Genomic DNA, 21,348 nt, shown 5'->3' on the forward strand with positions numbered 1-21,348 from the left:
AACAGCGCCCCAAAAATGAATTTGGTTGCTTACTTAGTGAAAAATTAACCGAAGTTTGAAAGATTACACCACCATCAATACAAAGATCATGAGGGCAAGGTAATCTTTATTATTTCACAAAAAGCGGGCAGGGGAAGGAGAGGTATTTATGTTATTAGAATTGGGAGGAGCAAAATCGCTAGCCTTGGCCTGAGGATCATGGTTGAGTTGAAGTTGGGGTAAAGCATCCATAAGGATCACTCCAAAAATAAAACAGGTGTTCTGATCATCCCCAACTTTTCAAGAGACCACGTGTTTGAGGAGATGGATAATGTTTACGACACTATTTCAATTCCAAGAACCTCTTTTAGCAATGGTTTTTTGATAAAAAAAAAGGTAATTGTTATTGAAATATTTGACACGCAAAGTTTTGGCCCAAAGTGATGTTCCATCATTTAACATTCATCCTAACTTTAATAAAAGAGCTTTATTTTGAATAACAGTATTTCTTAAATCCAAGCCACACATTTTTTTTGGAGAGCAAACATTGTTTCAAGAAATTAAATGGAGTTTCTTAAATCCCTCCATATCGCCATTCCAAAAACATAAACTGATAGAATCAATTTTCGAATAATTTTAACAGGAATAGCAAAGCAGGACATAAGGTAAGCAGGAATAATAGCTAGAACATATTGCGTTAAGATATTACATCCAACATAAGAGAGCATGTTTGCGTTCCAAAAAGAAAGGCGCCCCTAAATGTGATCGACAATTCGTTACTATCCTACAGATTTAGACCTTGGATAGAAAAGATTAGTACCTAGGTAGCTTGTAGCACGAGACATTTCTTTAATCTGAAGTACAGAGGAGGCGAGGACAAGTGTGTAGCAAATTTAAATGACAGGAAAAGGTTCTCTGAACCATTGGGCTAGGGTACGATCAGATGAAATGATCTCACTGCCTTTCAATGTACAATACCATACCATACCATTTAATTGTACCTCATTCGATCGCTCCTCTATGCTGCTTGCTCAGAGAACCCTCTCCCTTTAACTGAGCCGTCTGACTATAGCATTTCCCTCTGCTCTTTCTGTTTGCAAGGGAGCTGCCAATGTGGTTGCTTAAGTTGAGCTACCATCGCTGAATATATAAGTACTAGCATTCACATCCTGTTTGTCTTCTAAAATTTTCCATGCAAATGACTAAAAGTGACGGGAGTATTTTCTTCGTGGGATGCAGGGGCCACTCCCACGCACAACAGGGGCCGGAATGACCACCATTCCCCCCATGTATGGCAGAAATTCCGCCCCCTTTTGTGCCACCATGTGCACTCTCATTGGGTGGCCACTGCATCCCACCCAGAAAACAACGGCCCTAGTTTTACCTCCAGAGAATCTTGCTTAGGGATATGCATTTACCCTGATAATCAAAGCCCTCCCATTTGATTGAACTTCTAAGGTCGGGGCTGTTTGGCTTTCCTGTCATACCAGGTGACATGGATAATTTCACTCTTGTACTCTTGACTAATGAACACAAGAATTAGGTTTTCACCATTCAAACGAACAGAGTTATAATACCAGTCAATGGCTATAAAAAATGCAAACAAATGGCTAAATATATGATTGAGCATAACAAGCACGGAAAAAGGGAAACAAAAATATGACTTAAGTTTATTTTTCTCATCTATTATTAGTAATAAATGAACAACAAATAATGATGGCCAAGTCACTATATTGATTCTGCCTAATAAATTATTAACATTGACTAGATCTTTTAGCTCTACGGATTGACATTGATACAGGAGGATAGCTCTCATACCTAAAATTGGTCGGTGTATTACACAAGCTCATGCATGGAAAACTCACAGTATTAATCATTTAGGATATGAGAACATTAGCCAGGTGGAAGGAGAGCAACTTGGGGAGCTCTCAGAACACACTCAAATTGATCATCCTCAATTGCATCCTATTTTTCTTGCTTTTGTAGGCCATCCATGTCTTTCTGCAGTGTAACTGGGCTCTGTCCTGACTCGTCAGAATTGCCCTCACTCTGCTCCTCAGGATTGCTCAACTTTCCCTGTTGCATTCAATAAAAATGAACTTATCAACAAATATTAGGATGATGGTAGGTGTCATAAAAAAAAGGCCAAAGATGACATCGAACAATACCCATGAAATCAACTGGCTGAGTGGATTGCCTGGTCAATACTATGTTAGTTGCTAATTATAAAGTTCAAAAAATATATTATATTTATATTTTACATGTATACCTCTCTTGGATGGTTGAATCAAAGAGAAGATACGGGGAAAAGGGAGAAACTGCATGGTGAGAATGAAGACTAGAGAAATTGCAGGGCAAGAGAGAGGGAGAGAGAGAGAGAGAGAGATCTGGAATCAACTGGGGGGTGGTCTGATAAGGGGAGACCAGAGAGAAAGAGGAATGAGGAACAAAGAAATTGTTCGGGGAGAGAGACAGTAGAAAGAAAAATCACAAAGAGAGACCATCAAGAAAGATGATTTTTTTTCCACATTTTCAAATCCCTTCTGATCCTGGCCCAATTTTTGTCAAATCATTCGCATTGTGTTGCAGAGGTGTTGATAGAAATATCCTTAGCCTTCCACATGACTTATCAAACCATTGTTTATGGTCCTTTCTTTTTTTGTGATCTTTCATATGGTCTATACTGTTAGTCATCCAAAGATTTTGATGGAGAACATGAATATATATATATATATATATATATATATATATATATATATATATATATATATATATATATATAAAGAGAAAAGGAGACCATTTTTTTTAAATAAAAAGTATTACCTTGTTCCAATCACGCCAGCTGAGTCCAAATGGTCTAGAAAGCAAACTGACTTTTCTCGTGGGTATATCCTGTGCAGGCTCCTGAGTAGCTCGTCCTGGTGAAGAATCCTGATTCACCGATCTACAACACATACAACCTTCAATAAGTAGCAATTCTATGACATGATTTACAGAGGAAAAACAGCAGACTAAAGTTTTTCCTATTTATCCCTTTTTTGAATGCAATTCTATGACATGATTTACAGAGGAAGAACATTAGTACTAAAGTTTTTCCTATTTATTTCCTTTTCATTCTTATATAGATCTTCAGTATCCGAGGGTCTAAACCAAGAATAAATGTGCTCCACGCCCATAAAGAAACAAAACACTGAGAACTAAAATTATTTTTCATTTCAAGCATAAAATAGGTTCCTCTCAATGTTCACAGACATTAAGAGTCATCAGAGATACAGCACATTATATAGTTACATTGTCAATACCTGGGAGATTGTTGCACTTTAACTTGGCCAGATTGGTATTGCAAGGTAGCTTCTAGCATCGTTTCTGCCATAATTGCCCGCTTTTCCATTTGTGCAAGTGACACCATGGCCCCTTCATATTTTTCCTGCATTCGTCTGGTTCTTGTAAGACTGGATAAAACATAAAAAAGCAGAAGATTATAGAAAACACTGTATCTGGAAATCTCAGCTTGGTGCAGCTGGGAGCAGGACGACTTGAAAGCCACAGAACCCCTACCAAACTACGAAGGTAAACCATGAACAACGTACAACATGGCTACGCATCTATTGCTATAAGGAGACAAGGGAGTTCGAAGAGGGAAGTGTCTGTCATGCTTAACATTTTAGATTGAAAAAAATATATATTCCATTATTGGATTTACAAGCGAGAACAGCAGGAGCATTATGGACAGCATTGTAATCATTTGTGACCAAGAAACAGAGTTGCTGATGAGGAACCAGGGAAGCAAAAAGGACTTGGTAATCATGGATCTACTTTGAGGCTGTTAAAGTATCCACCACGGGGATATGTGGCATAAGTAGCTAAGATTTTAGTTGTTATTCTTTCCTATTGTAAATATGATTAGTTTCCTATTTAATCTTTAGTAATAACTAGCTGTAATTAGTTTCAGTTTCCTACCATGTAAGGGATTTGTTTTATTATAAATAAACTGCTAGTATGATAGGAGAACTATCTCACTATTGCCTAGGTACTGGTTCCAGGTTCTGGTTTGTCACATGGTATCAGGTTCCTGGTATCGTACTCTATCTCTACTTGATATAGTTGTTGGATGCTGCACTTTTTTACCTTTTTTTAGCATATTATTGCTTACTATATGCCTTCCTTGGGAAGAGCTTATGATGTTGCTGATATGAAATTTTTTTTTTTATAGCGGATTGGTGTTCTCCACGCACATTTTGTTTGTTGCTGATAATAGGTGTCCTTGAGCTAATATTACTACCTGAATGAAGTTCTCACCATGCTCACTGGCGTCTACAGCTGTTGTTCAATACTGGTGTTGCTTTTTAATATCTATTCTTGTTGGTCCAAGCTGGAGCCTTATATATTTATATATATATTGCATAAGTAGATTAGATTCTAATTGTTATTCTTTCCTATTCCTATTGTAAGTAGGATTTAGTTTCCTATTAGTCTTTAGGAATAGCTAGAATTAGTTTCAGTTTCCTACTATGTAAAGGATTGGTTTTATTATAAATAAACCGCTAGTACAATAGGAGAGCTCTCTCTCCACTTGCAGATACGGGTTCCAGGTTCTGGGTTTGTCGCAGGCTATTTTCAAATGTCAGAAATAGGGACATTCTATTTCTCTTTATGAAGTTAATATTTATAACCATGTTCTTCCTTAAGGGATTACTAAGGGTCTAATTTTAACTCTATATTTTTAGCAAATCTATTCTTTACTACTTATAGTACACCTAATTCTACTTTTCTAGGTCAATTCAGTTCTCTTCTATTCTGGCTATTTAGAAGATACAGATGAAAAGGGAAACTTACAGTATTTGGGATTTCTAATTTTAGGTGAAGTATTTGTGAGAACTCAAATATAGTACAGAAACTCAGAAAATGTTGATGTCTTTTTTTTTTCCTTTTTTGATGAAGAACATGCACGTGATTGGAGAATAATAAAACTATATTTGTGGCAAGGCTTTCTTCTGTTATATTCGAATTACATGTATGGAACTTCACTAACCTTATTCATTCCTCTTCATATTCTTCATGTTCTTTTTTCTATGGTTCTAGCAGAGTTCTTCTCTCTTCACCAGTTTCTTGGAAAACCTCATTCACAATTTCACCCTCTGCTATTAAACCCAAATCTCACTCTAAACCTTATTTCAAACTCTATGTTTTTTGCTGTTGGATAGTAACATCATATAGAAGTAACTCTTTCACCCACTCTGTTTCTTTACACTCCTCCTTTCCCTTGTATTCTCCCACCTAAGACATATATTGCCTCATTACTCTTGTAGACCTGCTACTTCTATAATATGTAGGATGACAATGTAGTAGATCAAACCCAACACTTACCTGGTCACAAAATGGTTAGGATTTGTTGTGATCGTTGTTCGTCAGGTCCAGTGTAGAAAAGTCCGTAAGGCCAACATTCACCAGGTCCAGGTCTGATTAGCTTATGAAATGGGCAAGTCCCTTTGATGCTTGGCAGGGTGGGCCAGGTTAGGGTTTATATTTAGAGGGATCATGTTCAGAATTGCCAAAATTTGCCCCAAACCAACCAGTTGCCTTTCCATAGGATTCTTCCCTACCCATCCTACATCAGTTACCGTAAACCAAAAAGTTAGTACTTCCTATCTTGTCCATTTCCATTTCTCCAACATTACGGAAGGTTCAATAGACAGGCTACAGTTCAGATAAAAGATTTATGCAATTTTAATACTATGCAACTGCTTGAGAATTTACTTCAAGAAATACAACTTGTCTTATTTTCTGTCTACAGAATATGTATAACTTATCGTATTTTCAAAATCTGTGAAAAACAGCATAAGTTTCATCAACAAGTCAAATCAGAGATATGCAGGGCACAAAAATTCATATGGGAAACACCACCAATCATTCAGAATCCACCAGTACTTTAAAGAAGAAGGAACCTGAAGGACATTAGCAGCATATCTCTGAGCAGTTGCATCTTGCTCAGCAAATCTACGAGCATCTTCGGTCACCTTTTGTTCTTGCTCCACTCGCATTAGGACCTGTGTCAAAATTGGATTCAATAGTGAACAACTAACTTTGAAGAAAATTAGAAAATAGGGTTAGACCATGACAAGACAACTGAAAAAGGGAAAGATAATTCCATATGCACAAAACAAATTCACTGGGCAACATTTAAGCGGGTTTCAAGTTTTCTTTGGAGTATTGTAAACCAGGGAAATGGAAAAGAAATATCAACATAAAATGGCAAAAAAGGATGTTCAGAAAATCCTATAATTGAATCCAAAGCCAATCAGCCAACACAATTAAAACAGAAGAAAGTTCTGGTTTGTGCAATCCCCCCCCCCCCCCGGGGCACACATTTCCCATTTATTGGCGAATTGCATCAGCTACCCTCTCCTGAAAAATCCCATAGGAAAAGCATTCCTTGCAACTATGTAACATCGTACACAAATGGACAGCAGACATGAAGAAGAATCAAAACCTGAAGCATCGCAAGTTCTTGTTCCTGTTTATCTGCAAGGGCCTGCCGTATTTCAGCTACCTCTTGCTCCAACTGTTCAACCTGTACAGTAGAAAAGAAACCTCTGATCTTCTAAGCATTAAAACAAAATAAAATTTTCAGACATAGGGAGAAAAGAATCAACAACTGCACAGAATGCCACCATTCAACATTAGAATATCTTATTCTTGCAAAAATAACCAGTCAGATGGTTTTCCAAAAAAAAAAAAAAACTCTTCAACCATCTTTCAACAGTCCAAATCATGTAAAGACAACGTAATGAAGAGGTCAAACATGGGTCCTCAATAGTTTCGAAATGGGAAAAAGTGCAATGCTTCCAAACATATGATTTAACCAAAGAAATCACTTGAATACAAGCTCTGAGAATCACTAAGACAATTTGGCAGTCAATGCTGAGATAATCTTGCCTGAGCTGGGTGGAATCTACGACACAACAGTTTCTAAGTGCTCAAACTTTGTATATGTGACAAACCCAGAATCTGGAACCAGAGAGAGAGGTTGAGGAAGAAGAAGAGACAAGACTGCTATCGTGTGTGTGATAGACTTAAAGACTAAAATAGTAAACTAATCAAACTAAGAAAGAAATAAGAATATCCTATTCTAACTAGGAAGGAAACAAAGCATAGACACCCTAATCAACTATTATGGCTAGCAACAATTACCGCTAAGACCCCCACGATAGGGACACTCCCCCTATTGTGGTATACATCAAACACCCCACGGTATATATCTTTAGGGCAAGAGATTGCTATCTGATCGTGTAGCGCCTGCACCAGCGCGGGGGCCAATGATAGCGTGTGCAGGAGCATTTGGTTGAATGGGATTTTTCAGTACACTGGGGGCTGAGCGGTAATTTCACGCAGTCCTGTGTCTAGTGCAGGAACCACAACCGATTAGCGTTTTTTTTCTCCCATATCTTTCACACTCCTCAAGCTGGAGTACATATATATATATATATATATATATATATATATATATATCAAATGATAGGCTCCAGCTTGGACCAACAAGAATAGATACTAAAAGCAACACCAATCTTGAATAGCAGTTGTAGACGCCAACAAGCATGGAGAGAACTTCATTCAGACAACAATATCAGCTCAAAAACACCAATTATCAACAGCATCAGTAGATCAAAATTGCAGTGTCAAATAAACCCAACATAACCATCAACAACAAACAAAATATGCGTGGAGAACACCAATCCGCAATCCAAAATATCATATCAGCAACATCATAAGTTCTTCCCAAGGAAGGCAGCTAGTATTGTAGTAAACTGCTCAAACAAACATCATAAGCTCTTCCTAAGGAAGGTAGGTAGTATGGATTAATCCCAATGGCAATTCTATAAATTCTAGCCACACTTATGGGAGTACCCAAACAATATACCAAATAATGCAATCCAGGATTCCAAAACCTGGATTGGATCACTTACAGGCCCACCCAATCCACAAGATTCCAAGTATTAAAAGGCAATGGTAATTTAGTTTAACCCAATTATCAGCCCACCCAAGAGATGTAACAATTACAATATAGTGTCAATCTGATAATTAACCATAATGTTCAAGGGGCTTTTGGGTAGATAAAAGGAAGGAATCGCAGAACTGAAAATATCTCATGTTAAAAGGGAATGACACGGTTGTAATTTAGTTGAAATCCAATTGTAAGTACAAGCTAAAGCCAAAGGGTAAACTTGGAATGAGAAAGAAAATGTGACACAAAGGGGATTACTAATTATTAAGTAGGGACAAACTAGGAAGCAATTGCAAGTGATGGATAGAGGCTGAATTAGGCATAAAGGAAGGGGTATATATGGAAAGTAAGAAAAACAAACATCTTGACAGCATACCCTTCTTAAGAGAAAAGGAAGGAAGAGTTCTTCTTCCTCTTCCTCACAAAACCAGCAGAAAAAGGGATCGCAGCCGTAGTTGTCTAGGCGGATTTATGAGGATCTAGGTGGTTGTATCCTAAGTGGTAAAACGCCTTGGCTCCTAACCCAAAAAAAAAAACGCCGGCCCTTATTTATGCCGAATATCATTTAAGTAAATGTTCATTTACATAAGATATTATCCATAAATAAGCAAATACCCCCTATTTGAATTCAATAAGAATAGTTAAAAATTAAATTCCAAAAGGATAAAAAGTCAACACCCCAGTTCAAGAACAAAAACTAGACGTTCAGCAATAAGTGAAATTTTCAACTTTCTAATGCTAAGGTTTCCTTAAATCTAAAAATTCCATTAATCTTAATATGATAAAACATTGCTAAAAACCAAAAGAGCGGTAAATATTCATTTGTTTTGATATCTAAAAAAAATATTTTCACTAAGAGCAATTTGATAGCATTCGCACACACCAAATAAGGTTTAACCAGAAAATAACTCCTTCAATATATATCAAGTTTAAGCAATTTTGGATTTGTTGGAGAGCCGGCTTTGTTATTTACCTAATGCAAAATGCCTAATGTAAAAATAAAATCATTTGACCAGTCAAACTTTTTAGAGAACTAGAACATTTCTCTAAATCGAGGATAGTTTGATTACTTATAGATAAGATCATAATTTCTAAGAACAATATAAACCAAATGTGACACTAGGTATACCATGACAATGACCAATTCCAAGAACACTATAAAGCAACTGTAAGTTTTGATTGTTTCAGACTTCCAATAGCTTGCTTCTTCTGTTTTGTTGCCTTCTAGTTCTATGTTGATTTTTTACGACTTGATGTGGCTTAATATTGATCTTTACAATTTGAAATGACTTAATGTTGATTTTTGATGACTTGATGTGGCTTAATGTTTATTTTTTTATGATATAAGGTATATATTGTAACATACTAAATAATGTTAGAAAAGAGGGAAAATTAAAAATAACACTTTGGCGCCTAGGTGGGCGCCTTGTCGCCTAAGAGCTTAAACACCCCTCCACCGCCTTGGGTCGTCTTGCTGCCTTAAACTGAGGTGTTGACTTTTTATCCTCTCTCTAAGGGCTTAGGCACCCCTCAAACGATTTTCACAGAGCTTATCTTGTATCGGGGCAACTCCCAAATCAGCTCTAATATGGTCATTCCGTACTTTATCCTTCCTAGTTTTGACACACATCCATCTCAACATCCTCAATTCTGCCACACTTAGTTTACCTACATGCCGCTTCTTAACTACCCAACATTCCGCCCCATATAACATAGCCGGTTGTACAACAGTCCTATAGAATTTTCCTTTAAGCTTTAAAGGAAGACGTCGACCACACAACACTCCGGACACACCTCTCCACTTCATCCATCCCATTAATTCTCTGTGACACATCATCCTCTATGTCACCTCCTTTGCTATATCTAAAATAATCACTTCGCGGTATCTCTCTCTCCTCAATCTTCACCATTTCGTTATCCGTCTTAGTGTCGCTAAAGTTATACACCATATACTCTGTCTTCATTCTACTTATCTTAAAACCTCTTGATTCCAATGTTGATCTCCATAGCTCCAACTTAGCGCTAATCCCTTCTTTTGTCTCATCTACCAAAACAACATCATCAACAAAAAGCATACACCAACGTACCACATCTTGAATGTTCCTGGTTAAATCATCCATGATAAGCGCAAACAGATACGGGCTTAAAACTGATCTTTGATGTAACCAATTGTAATTGGGAAATCATTATCTCCCACGGTTCTCACACTACTCACCACGTCATCATACTTGACTTTAATTATATCCACATACTTGACACCCTTCTATTCTCTAGGACATGCCAGATTAACTCTCTAGGGGCTCTGTCATAGGCTTTTTCTAAATCAATAAAGACCATATGGAGATCCTTCTTGCAAACTCTAAATCTTTCCATGAACCTCCTGAGAAAGTAAATAGCTATTATTGTAGATCTACCTGGCATAAAACCAAATTGGTTCTTCAAGATTAAGGGTGTCAAAAGCAAACCGAAACCGTGAAACCGTTTAATAAATGGTTCGGTTATGGTTTCAAAATTGAGGCCATTTAATTAAATGGTTTAAACCGAACCGGACCGTTTAATCGAATAAACTGTTTAACTCTCTTAAATGTACATAAATGTACCAAAAGCAAGCTGAAACCATTTACCGAAACCGTGAAACCGTTTAATAAATGGTTTGGTTATGGTTTCAAAATTGAGACCGTTTACTTCAACGGTTTAAACCGAACCAGGCCGTTTAACCGAAACCGGGCCGTTTAACACCCTTATCCGAGATGGTAGTTTCCCTTTTCAAGTGGGCTTCAATAACCCTCTCCCATAATTTCATAGTATGACACTAGTTTTATGCCTCTATAGTTATTGCAACTCTGGATATCACCTTTATTTTTGTAAGTCTTACTATAGACCATCTGCAATAAAGGAACACCGATGGAGAGCAGCAACTGATTTCAGTCAGCAATCAATTATAGCATCAAAACCATAACAGCAGATCTGACGTAGCAATAAACTTCACTAATCTATCAGCAAACCAGAGCCCTAGCAGCGAATACCATAAACCAGGTTCTTCAGCAACCAGCAACATCAAGGGGAATCGATTCAGCAGTAGGGAAAACCAGAAATCTTCCGGCAGTAATAGCATAACTAGAAATCTTCAGCAGTAGCAGTATAGGAATAGATCTTCAGGTATAATCTTCATACACATCAACTGAAATCAGTATATGAAACCCTAGTTCTTCTTCTATGAACTAGGGTTTCCTTCCTCAAACCAAAAACCCCAAAACGATTCTCAAAACGGCTATCAAGGACAGAATCAGGTACTGGTTACAGCTCTGATACCAATACCATGCGACAAACCCAGAATCTGGAACCAGTAACTGCAAGTAGAGAGAGAGAGAAGAGAACGAGGTTGAGGAAGAAGAAGAGAGAAGACTGCTAGAGAGACCAGCAACCCATAGCATCTCCCTCCCTCCTATCGTAATATATATATAAGTAGTATGAGAGAGCAAGGACTTTCTTAAGTAGTATGAGAGGGCAAGGACTTTCTAAGTCCTTGCGATAGACTAAAGGACTAAAATAGTAACCTAATCAAACTAGGAAAGATATAAAAATATCCTATTCTAACTAGGAAGGAAACAAAGCATAGACACTCTAACCAACTATTACAGCCAGCAACAATTACCACTAAGACCCCCACGGTAGGGACACTCCCACTACCGTGGTATACAGCAAACACCCCACGGTATATATCTTTAAAAGTATACATGTCCACATCAGCCCAAAGGCACTGGCAGAACAAAGCTTTGAAAAGTAGTAACAGTTAACAACCTGAAAATGGTTTGACGGCTGAAAAAACAATTGAGAATGTCAAAAACAGGCAGTGCAGTTGAGTTGAGCCATGAAATTTGTATGTGGCCAATCCTCTTAGACCCCCATCTACCGAATGGTAAGAATGGCCACATCGGTACTCATCTAGCCAAAATAGCCAAGCAAGATGAAAAAAAACGCCTCCAAAATAATTGAATATCAGAGAAACTATGTGATGCTATTCCATTAGACATTCCCATTCAATCAGGATAACCGTAATCAACTTCCAAGATTTTAAAAACATCAAAAGATGAAAATAAAAAGTAAAAAATCAAATAAGAAGAACCCTAGACCCTGGGTATCTGACACAGATAGCCAATTTATCAGCAAATTCATTAACTTCTTCATAAATGGATGCCCAAATGATACCCCATTTCAAGGCCTTGTTTGGCTAGATGTGAAGTGATGAGAAATAAAATTCTTATCACTAAAGTAAAATGAGATAAGTGAATGAGATTTGAGTAAAATAGCCAAAAGTGGAACAAGATCAATATATTATTAAATTTACAATCAATTTCCATATGTTTAGTTGTAATGTAAATTGTTGTGGGCCCCTACACTTTTTATCTTCTTATTGGCTAATATTTTACCTTAAATGACTTTCACTACAACTGAAAATTCTATAACTCCTAATTTCTGTATGTTGTCCGCACCTGTTTATCATAACTACTAATATTTTCTTTCTCCTTTCAGCTTACTTCACTATACAAATTAAAATTTTATTTTAATCTACGCACTGCACCACAGATCTAAACTCACAGGAATTGCAACATGGCAGGTGTGTCAAAAGATTGAATTGTTAGAAAAACATCTAAAGGTTCGGCTGTGTTTGCGACCAGTGGGAATGGTAGAGCCTTTGCTAGCCCTTTGGATGAGCACAAGCTCACCCTGCCTGTACTATTCAATAATGGAAAGAGACTTTTGAAATGATTTGACTGCTGAACTGAGTCGCCAGGTACTGAGTTATTCAGACACTACACAGGCATTTCAATACGGATCTTTCCCAAGTTTTTGGATATTAACTTTTTTCATGTGGTAACATAATTAGATTTCTTTGATTTTATTTTAATTTTACTCTTTTTTTTTTATTTTTTATAATAAATCGTTTTCCAAACATGGTACTGAGTTGTCCCAAGGTTATTGACATAGATAAGTCGTAAAGTAGAAGTTAAGAGTCCAAATACGACTGGTTAAAAATCCACGATGTGCGAGATCTATATACACTTTCCACTGCTTCATTACCATAAATTAATGGATACATTTTGCTTGCTTTATGGTTTGGAATTTTACAGAACTCCCGTAGCAGGTTCAACATTTTCATAACCGAGGAGGATTCTGAGAGAAACACCGGGTGGATTGACCAATTTATTTCTTCTCTTGTTTTTCAATTTTCACTCGTTATATTTGCTGGTACATTCTCGTTTCCTCATAAATTACAATCAGCCATCAGAAACTCCAACCATTCCAAACACCTTTCAACAATACATCAAGCTTTCACCTCATTCCAACCATAAACCCATATATCCACTAGATAGCAGCTGGCTACCTTTAATCCATGCAAAATTCATTTCAATTCCCCTAAAACTGTACCTACACCCATGGCCAGACCCTTTTATGCATTTCAGGAACACATTACAGAACCATAATCCTTTTACTATTCAACCATTGTGAGTTATGGTAATAAAAAAACTAAAGCTATCAATGAACAATCTGTATCTGCCATCACTTAAGCACCAAAACCTAGTTATTTACAACCACCCAGCCTCTAAACCTTACTAGCCCCCTAACTTCTAGTTCCCATAAGCAAATTAACTGATTTTTATGCAGATCAATTCCTCAAGTAAACCAGAGCAGCTGAGGTGGCCAGCAACATAGCAAAATTAGCTTAGCTTAGCTTGCTCCTATCTTTAAAGTGATCGTCAGCTTCATAGACATTGGCCAGCCAATACGGGACACTGCAATACATTTAGGGTATTTTCCAGGTAAAGTGTAATAATGTACTTATAAAAAAATTATTTGGAGCTAAAGATGGGCAAAACATGTCCAAAGAGCTTAATGAAGTCTACATAATGCAAAGCAAGACAAGATTACAATCAGACTGAAATGTCAATTGGAATCATGCTGTGTTTCAAGGATTTAGGCAAGACACTACATGGTGTTTCCAAATTTAACATGAGACCTATAAATTGGAACATTGAACAAATAATTATCTCATCTGAACATGCTTCAGATATACCCTTGCACTTAATTGCCGTCGGTTATCCTGCTTAACCATCTCCATGAGTGCTGTCTCCAACTCTTCAGCTCTGCAAAGATCAGGATCCATGTTCAACTTCAATTTTGTATGTTAATCTAATAAATGATATTTGAGAAAAAGTCATGCCACAGAAGAAATATCAAATTATATTCGTGTTGTTGTTTCTCAGAATCATCGCCACTTGGACATATTTTGAACACCATTCAGCCCTTAGAATCTAAAACTGTGGTTAAAGCAACCTTCCACAGGCAAACAGCAAATGATTCAGATGTAAAGCATGAGAATTCCAGGTTATTTCCTCAAACTCATCCTGCATGAAAAGCTATTCTAGGACATTAAATATGATAGATATTTCAATAAGACCAAGTACTTCGAAATTTTCAGTGCAAAGAAGGATGGTAAACATTGATTGAACCAAAATACTTCACAAGAAACCTCCAGCTTCTGCTGTCTAGGTGATGCAGAAGCATCTTTTTTTTTTTTTTTTTTTTTTGGGGGGGGGGGGGGAAGGGGGGGAGAGGAGAGGACAAGTACAGTTTTGTTGATTTACTATTTTTACTAATCCAAGGTTTACCTTCTATGGTAATGGAAATCCCAAATTTTACCATTTATATAGCAAGCCCAAAATTATTATGTATACTAAATACAGTTTTACTTATTTTAGTATTGATGCAGCCAATGAGGCCATAACTTGTCTGGATAGGCATGATTTTATTGAAAGGCCCATGCTGATGAGAACTAGTCCAAGAGCACAGGCTGCAGGTCCATATTTCGGGCAAGGTTCAAGATTTCGATTTTGACTGGAGTTTTGGCCCTAGTCAAAACCGAAATGTACCATGAAATGCCAAATTTCGGTCAAAATTTGGTCCATTTCAATGATCAAACATTTGAATTTTGCCCTCCAACATCGGTCAGTGCAGATGCAAGTGTGGACTTGGTGGACTAGGCTGATATGGTCAGGTGGGTCAGGGGGGCTGGGTATAAGAAGAGGCTCTCCATAAAAGATGACCCACTCTATTATTAACCCTAATACACAATGGGGAATGAAGAAGAAGAGCTATACTGGCGATACCCACCAAACCCACAAGGTCTACTTTTTTGGTGGTTTCCAGTGGTTTCGGTCGAAACCTGCAAAACCTGTAGAAATATGGTAAAAATTATATAAGGGTCTATACAACATTTCGGAGAAATGGCTGAAAATTTCTGAATTTCGGCCATTTAGGCCAAAATGCCGACATAAACATTGATTTCTACAGGAATACGAAACCTGCAAAACCTGCTGAAATGTGATCAAAATTATATGGGTCTTTATAACATTTCGGAGAAATGGCTGAAAATTTCTGATCTGCCATTTTGAACGAAATGCCGACATAAACATTGATTTCTACTGGAGTAGACCCTGTTTCATTTCGACCCATGTCAAAATCAAAACAGCCCATCGAAATTTTACTATTTCGACTGAATTTTGAACCTTGATTTTGGGTTCATAGGGGTTGGACCTAAAATGACCCTAGGAGAAGTAGTGAAGAAAGACATGCATAGTCTAGGTCTTCCTTCTTTCAAGTATGATCTCGAATAGAGCTGATTGGAGGGCTAGGATCCATGTAGCCGACCCCATTTAGGTGGGATATTGCTGAGTTGCTGTTTAGGTTGTTGTGTTCCTTTCTTTTAACTTTTATTAATTATACTTTGTCTTTGCACAGATACATATAGTCGACCCCATTTAATTGGGATAAAGCTTAGTTGTAGTTGTTCGTTGTTGTAGGCATGGTTCAAGAAGGTAGTTTCGACCGAGAGGAAACCAAGGTTTGAAACCACATGTTGCATGGTTTTGATGGGTTTCATATGATTTCAACACTGTTACGGCCATATTTTGGTAATTTCGCAAGTTTCGTCCTAAACTATATAAATTCACTTATCCCTATCGAAATTTGAGGAAACCTGGCTCGAAATCAGGATGGGCACTTATTTATGCCAAATACCATTTAAGTAAATGTTTCATTTACTTAAAATAATATTCATAAATAAGCAAATACCCCCCCCCCCCCCATTTGAATCCAATAAAAATAGTTCAAAAAAATCAAATTCTAAAAGGATAAAAAGTCACCCCCCAGTTCAAGAACAAAAACTGGATTTTCGGCGGTAGGTGCAATTTTCAACTTTTAAATGCCAAGGTTTTCTCAAATCTAAAAATTCCATAAATCTCAATATGATAAAACATTGTTAAAAACCAAAAGAGCGGTAAAATATTCATTTTTTTTATATCTAGGAATTTAATTACATTCAGAGCAATTTTAAACAGCATTCGTGCACACCAAATTAAGTTTGACCGGAACATAACTCCTTCAATATAAATCAGATTTAAGCAATCTTGGATTTGTTTGAAAGCTTTGTTGGAATCTGATTTATATTGAAGGAGTTGTGTTCTGGTCAAACCTTATTCGATACCATGTCCAAGAACAATATACACTATCAAACTTCGGTCAAAACTACAAGTATTCTGTTGAGTGTTCTCTATGTGAAACTAATGCATGGATTGGGTTTAAAATGTCAAAAATAGGCAGCACAACAAGAATCAGGGCAAAAAAATAACAAGTTTTGGGCCTCGAAACCAAGGTTTCGAGTTGGCATGGAGAAAGGACCAGGTTTCGACCAAGATTTGGTCGAGACCTGGGAAATCACGGTTTCTGGCTGGTTGAAACCAGTATTGGCACCAAGTTATTGAACCTTGGTTGTAGGGGCTGGCGACAATACAAGGGATAGTTAAATATTTAGGGTAATTTTGGGAGTTATAGCTGTAATTTGCAGAATTCCAAATTGGATTTCTTTAGCTGTTGATAAATATTGGTTCTGTGACTTGTTCAGTCATTAAGTAATAAAGTTTAGAGAATTTTAGGCGTCTATGGAAGCTGGCAGCAGGTTGGTTTAAGTCCTCTTTATTGTCTGAATATTTTGTTCAGATGAAGAGTCCGATTAGGAATCCTTTTAGAATAATTTGTCTTTAGAGAGTCTATAAATAAACTATGTTATCCCCATCTATTCAGTTGATTGTGTGAATAGAAAATTGAGGTTTTCTGTTGTTTTTTGAATGGACCACTGAAAGCTACCTTTCCGGCTCATTGGTTGAGGTTTTATTTTGTTGCTTTTTGAATGGACCAGTGAAAACTACCTTTCGGCTGATTGCTCTCGCTGAACTTCAGATCTGAGTTTTTCTTTTCACTATGATCCTCCATATTTCTCTCTCTGTTTTTTCTTCTTTTGCCTCTCTCATATTCTCCCTCGTCTCTTTTAGCCTACATATCAATTGACAAATCAACATCTAACTTCCAGTCCTCAGTTTTAGTTCTATTATTCAAGTCCAGTTATCTGGACCATGTTTGACTCAATTTTAATTAGTTTTATCAGACTTAATCATAGTAAATGATCAGAATTCGCCAAGGTGTCGCCCAGGCAGAGCCAAGGTGCCAAGGTGTTATTACAGCTACTAGGCCTGCTCACGCCTTCCTGTTTGCACAAAGGCACCCACCTTGGTCACTAAGGCATCACCTTGTCCACTCGTCCTCCTTCGTTAAGCTTGTGACCTAGGCAGAAGCTTTTGTAGTTTTGTGTATTGTGTTTTTTATTTTTTGTGTCAAATAAAAATTGATGTACTTTCTGACTTTTTGATTGGTATGTGTACATAATTTAAGTACACTGTCATGCATCATGCATGTTTATTGAACAAAAAAAAAGAAGGGGAGAAGAGAAGAGCTGAAGAAGTCGCACTTCCGACAGTGGACTGTGGCACTGCAAGGAACCCGAACCTTTCTCTGCTTCTTCCGGTGACTCCTGCCTCGGCCTACGAAGCAACTCTTTTCCTGCATAGTGTACACGCCTAGCAGCCAAGGTCTCCTAGGAATCGCCTAGGTCACCTATGCAACAACGAACCAGGCCACTGCCTTGGGTCTCCTTGTTGCCGTGACAACTATATGTATGACTATGAATTACAGTCAAAGTAGGACTTAGTTTCATCTTCTTTTTTTAATTTCAACAACTTAAGCCGTTGGATCGTATTTGATTTAGATTAGATTAGGCCCAAGAACATGGCTCCACAGTGTGAATGTGTGTGTTGGAATATGTAAACCAGAATATCGTGGGGATATTCTGGTCCTTTTGGGCTTGCTTAGTTATGAAGTTATTAGAATTAGACTGCTGCTCATATAGAGTCAGCTAGTTAGGGGTATTTTAGTCCTCTTTGTAATTTTCCCTATATTATAAATAGAGGGCCCTATCAATGAAATACTAAGCTATTCTGTTCTCTTATTCTCTCTTTCTAACTCACGGTTCTGCTAACATGGTATCAGAGCCAACTCTGATCTAGGTTAAGAAAGAAAGAAAAAAAAAACCTTTTTTTTTTCTATCGACTTCTCCCTCCATTCTCTCTTTCTCGGCTTCTCCTTCTTCTGTTTCTCTTCTTCTCATCCTTGTAAGGGGGCAGCACTAATGAAAAAAAACCTACTCCAATGATTTAGTTGCTGCCCTCCTCCCAATCTACCTTTTTTCATTACTTTTTCTATTCGAATTCTGCTGGAACCGTACCTGCAACTTGGAGATTTCCGGAATTTTTGAAGATCAGATTCCTCACTTAAGAAGGTTGATTCTCCATTGTTGGAGCCTCCTATGCAACCTTTTCCAGCACCTTTCTACCTTCTTCCATCTACTCCCTTTTCTATTCTTTTCCAGCATTGAATCATCCAATCGATCTCACCTTTTCAGGGTTTTTTAAAACTCTTATTCCAATCGAATTTAGGGTTACTATTCTCTGTTCATGCTGATTTTTTGTGGGTTGCTTTCCTCCATTACAAGGACCACTCGACCTCAATATTGCACATTTCCAACTTTTTTTGAAGACCCTACCCCAATCGATCTCTACTTTTTAGGTTTTTCCAAAACCCTAACACAAGTCGATTATTAGGTTAGGGAGGTTTGCTGCTGTTGTGGTTTTTTGGAGGTGTTTCTACCATCAAGAGAGGCAATCTACTTCAACTATTCATGGCTTGAAGAAGTATTTTTACCTAAGATAGCTGCTGCCCTATTTTTTTCTGCATTTTTTGGTGTTTCTCCCTCTTGAAGATCAAGTCTCAAACACTACAAGAGAATGGTTGTTCGCATTGGAGATCCATTTAAGCAACTGAGGACAGCATCTATTACCCGAAATCATCACACTTTGACAAGTCATCATCAGTTTTTTGAAGCCCCCTTCCCTACAATCGATCTCAAGTTTCAGGGTTTTTACAAAACCCTGACTATAATCGATCTAAGGGTTAGGGCAGTCCACTCTTGCTGATTTTTTTAGAAGAGTTTTATCACCATCAGAGGAGTGCTCGACCCCAGTTTCAACATCATTCATGGAGTTTTTTGAAAAAATTCAGGTTTCTTCCTTATGGTCAATTTCTACAACTATCAAACTCTATTTTTCTGGTTCCTATGTGGCTGGCTGCATCAACTACTATTGGATATGTTGAGTTATTTATCTTCTACTTGCTGGTTCCATTGAGCTTTACTACATATCTAGCTGGATCTATTGATTAGCTTCTGTAAGCATGACTGGTTAACATGTTACTGCTGCCTTTATGAGGACTGCTGCCCTGGTCTTGAGACTAAGTATCCTACTATTGGAGATCGAAGTTCTTTCACATTGTTGAAGAGTTGAATCTACTACCATGGAGATCAGTTTATTTGGGATTACAACAGTTGTTCCATGGTTATTGGTTGCGACTACGAATCTATTCAGTTGTGTGAAGCTTTTCTACTGGTTCATATCCAGCTTACTTTGAGAACTTGATCCTAGCATTGTACTCTAACTCAGGTCTGATCCAAGTTTTTTTTTAAAGCTTATTACATCAATTCTGCCCAGATATCTTCATCAGTCTATTCAGCATATGGGAGTTTATTGGAGTTTTGCACACTGGTTCTTCCTTGTTTGAAGATTGATCAAGCCTTGAAAATTGGAGTCTTTCCTTGCTTCAAATCAGATCTGTTTTCTTATTTAATTCAGATCTGCAAATTGGAGTTTGGTGTTTCCCCACTGCAGGAGTTTCCATCTAAGAAGTTTGTTTGATCGATTGAAGGTTGAAAATTGATATGGTGCATTGTTTTTTTCTCCATAACTCTTTATCCCACTGCTTCTTCAATTACCATATTCCATACCATACCTTTGGCATTTACCCATAACTACTTTGGAAGTTTATGGTATAACTCTACTTTGCATTCCTTTCTTTTCCATTCCTATAGCATATTTGGAAAATTCTGGAACATTATACTTTTTCCATTATCTCTTACATCATCTCTGTTATGTCCACGTGTGCTACTACACATGAGGGGGAGATTATGTACAGTACACTTGCAGACATTGTAGAAGCAGAACTTGTAGGAACATTTGTGGCAAAACATAGAAGATCAGTGTTTTCCACCATTGCTATTGGGTATCCTTTGTTATTGGGTTGAGTTTGCCATGTAGGGGAGATTGAAGTATTGAAGATATTTGGTTGTTGCTTACCTATTTGAGGATTTACAGTTGGGTTGATTCAGTTGTTTCCACTGCCTAATTCAGTTTATTCCGCTGCTTGGTGCTTGCTGCCCTAGTTTTCCACTTCAAGATTTTGTGTCACTACGGTAATCTGAGATACATCACTGGACAGCTATTAAAGATTGGTGATAGCTGCCTTTTTTGGAAGAGATTCCAGTCACGGTTTGCTGATCAAGTTTGCCCTGGTTTTGAAGATCTATTTTTCAAGTTCTTGAAGGTTTATTTAGGAGCTTCATTCATCTGTCAAGCTGGACTCTATTACACCTATGTTTCTTCTCATTTTGTTCAAGTTGGACATTAGTGCCTTATATGCACCAACTTGAGGGGGAGTGTTAGAATGTTGGAGTCTTTTTTATTAGTTCAAGTTGGATCTTCTTTTTACTTATATGTATAATCCAGCTTGAGGGGGAGTGTTGGAATATGTAAACCAGAATATCGTGGGGGGGTATTCTGGTCCTTTTGGGCTTGCTTAGTTATTAAGTTGGAAAAATTACGTTTTCCACCCCTATAGTTTGAATCTATTATGTCTACCACCCCTGAAAATTTTCTAATTACATCCGTACCCCTAAGTGCTAACTCTGTTAGTTTTAATTTGAAAATACAGATTTGCCCTCTTCTTCTCCTCTTCCTCTTCTTCTTCTCTTCTTCTTCTTTTTCAAACCTAGAAGATGAATTTTTTTTTTCAAACCCCCTGAGCCGTCT

General features: G+C 37.4%; 1 protein-coding gene across 1 annotated transcript in view; it reads right to left on the reverse strand.

Annotated features, from left to right (window-relative positions):
* Positions 1-1,639: 1,639 nt before the first annotated feature.
* Positions 1,640-21,348, reverse strand: part of LOC122650059 (TBC1 domain family member 8B-like) — a 43,104-nt gene continuing 23,395 nt past the window's right edge. The window contains exons 13-18 of the mRNA XM_043843355.1: positions 14,058-14,127; positions 6,470-6,550; positions 5,925-6,026; positions 3,282-3,406; positions 2,803-2,923; positions 1,640-2,055 (exon numbers count right to left, since the gene is read on the reverse strand). Coding sequence (XP_043699290.1) covers positions 1,945-2,055; positions 2,803-2,923; positions 3,282-3,406; positions 5,925-6,026; positions 6,470-6,550; positions 14,058-14,127 — 610 coding nt within the window. The 3' untranslated portion in view covers positions 1,640-1,944. The remainder of the gene's footprint in view (positions 2,056-2,802; positions 2,924-3,281; positions 3,407-5,924; positions 6,027-6,469; positions 6,551-14,057; positions 14,128-21,348) is intronic.

The sequence above is a fragment of the Telopea speciosissima genome, chromosome 2 (genome assembly GCF_018873765.1).
Source record: "Telopea speciosissima isolate NSW1024214 ecotype Mountain lineage chromosome 2, Tspe_v1, whole genome shotgun sequence".
In the NCBI taxonomy this organism is placed as follows: Eukaryota; Viridiplantae; Streptophyta; class Magnoliopsida; order Proteales; family Proteaceae; genus Telopea; species Telopea speciosissima.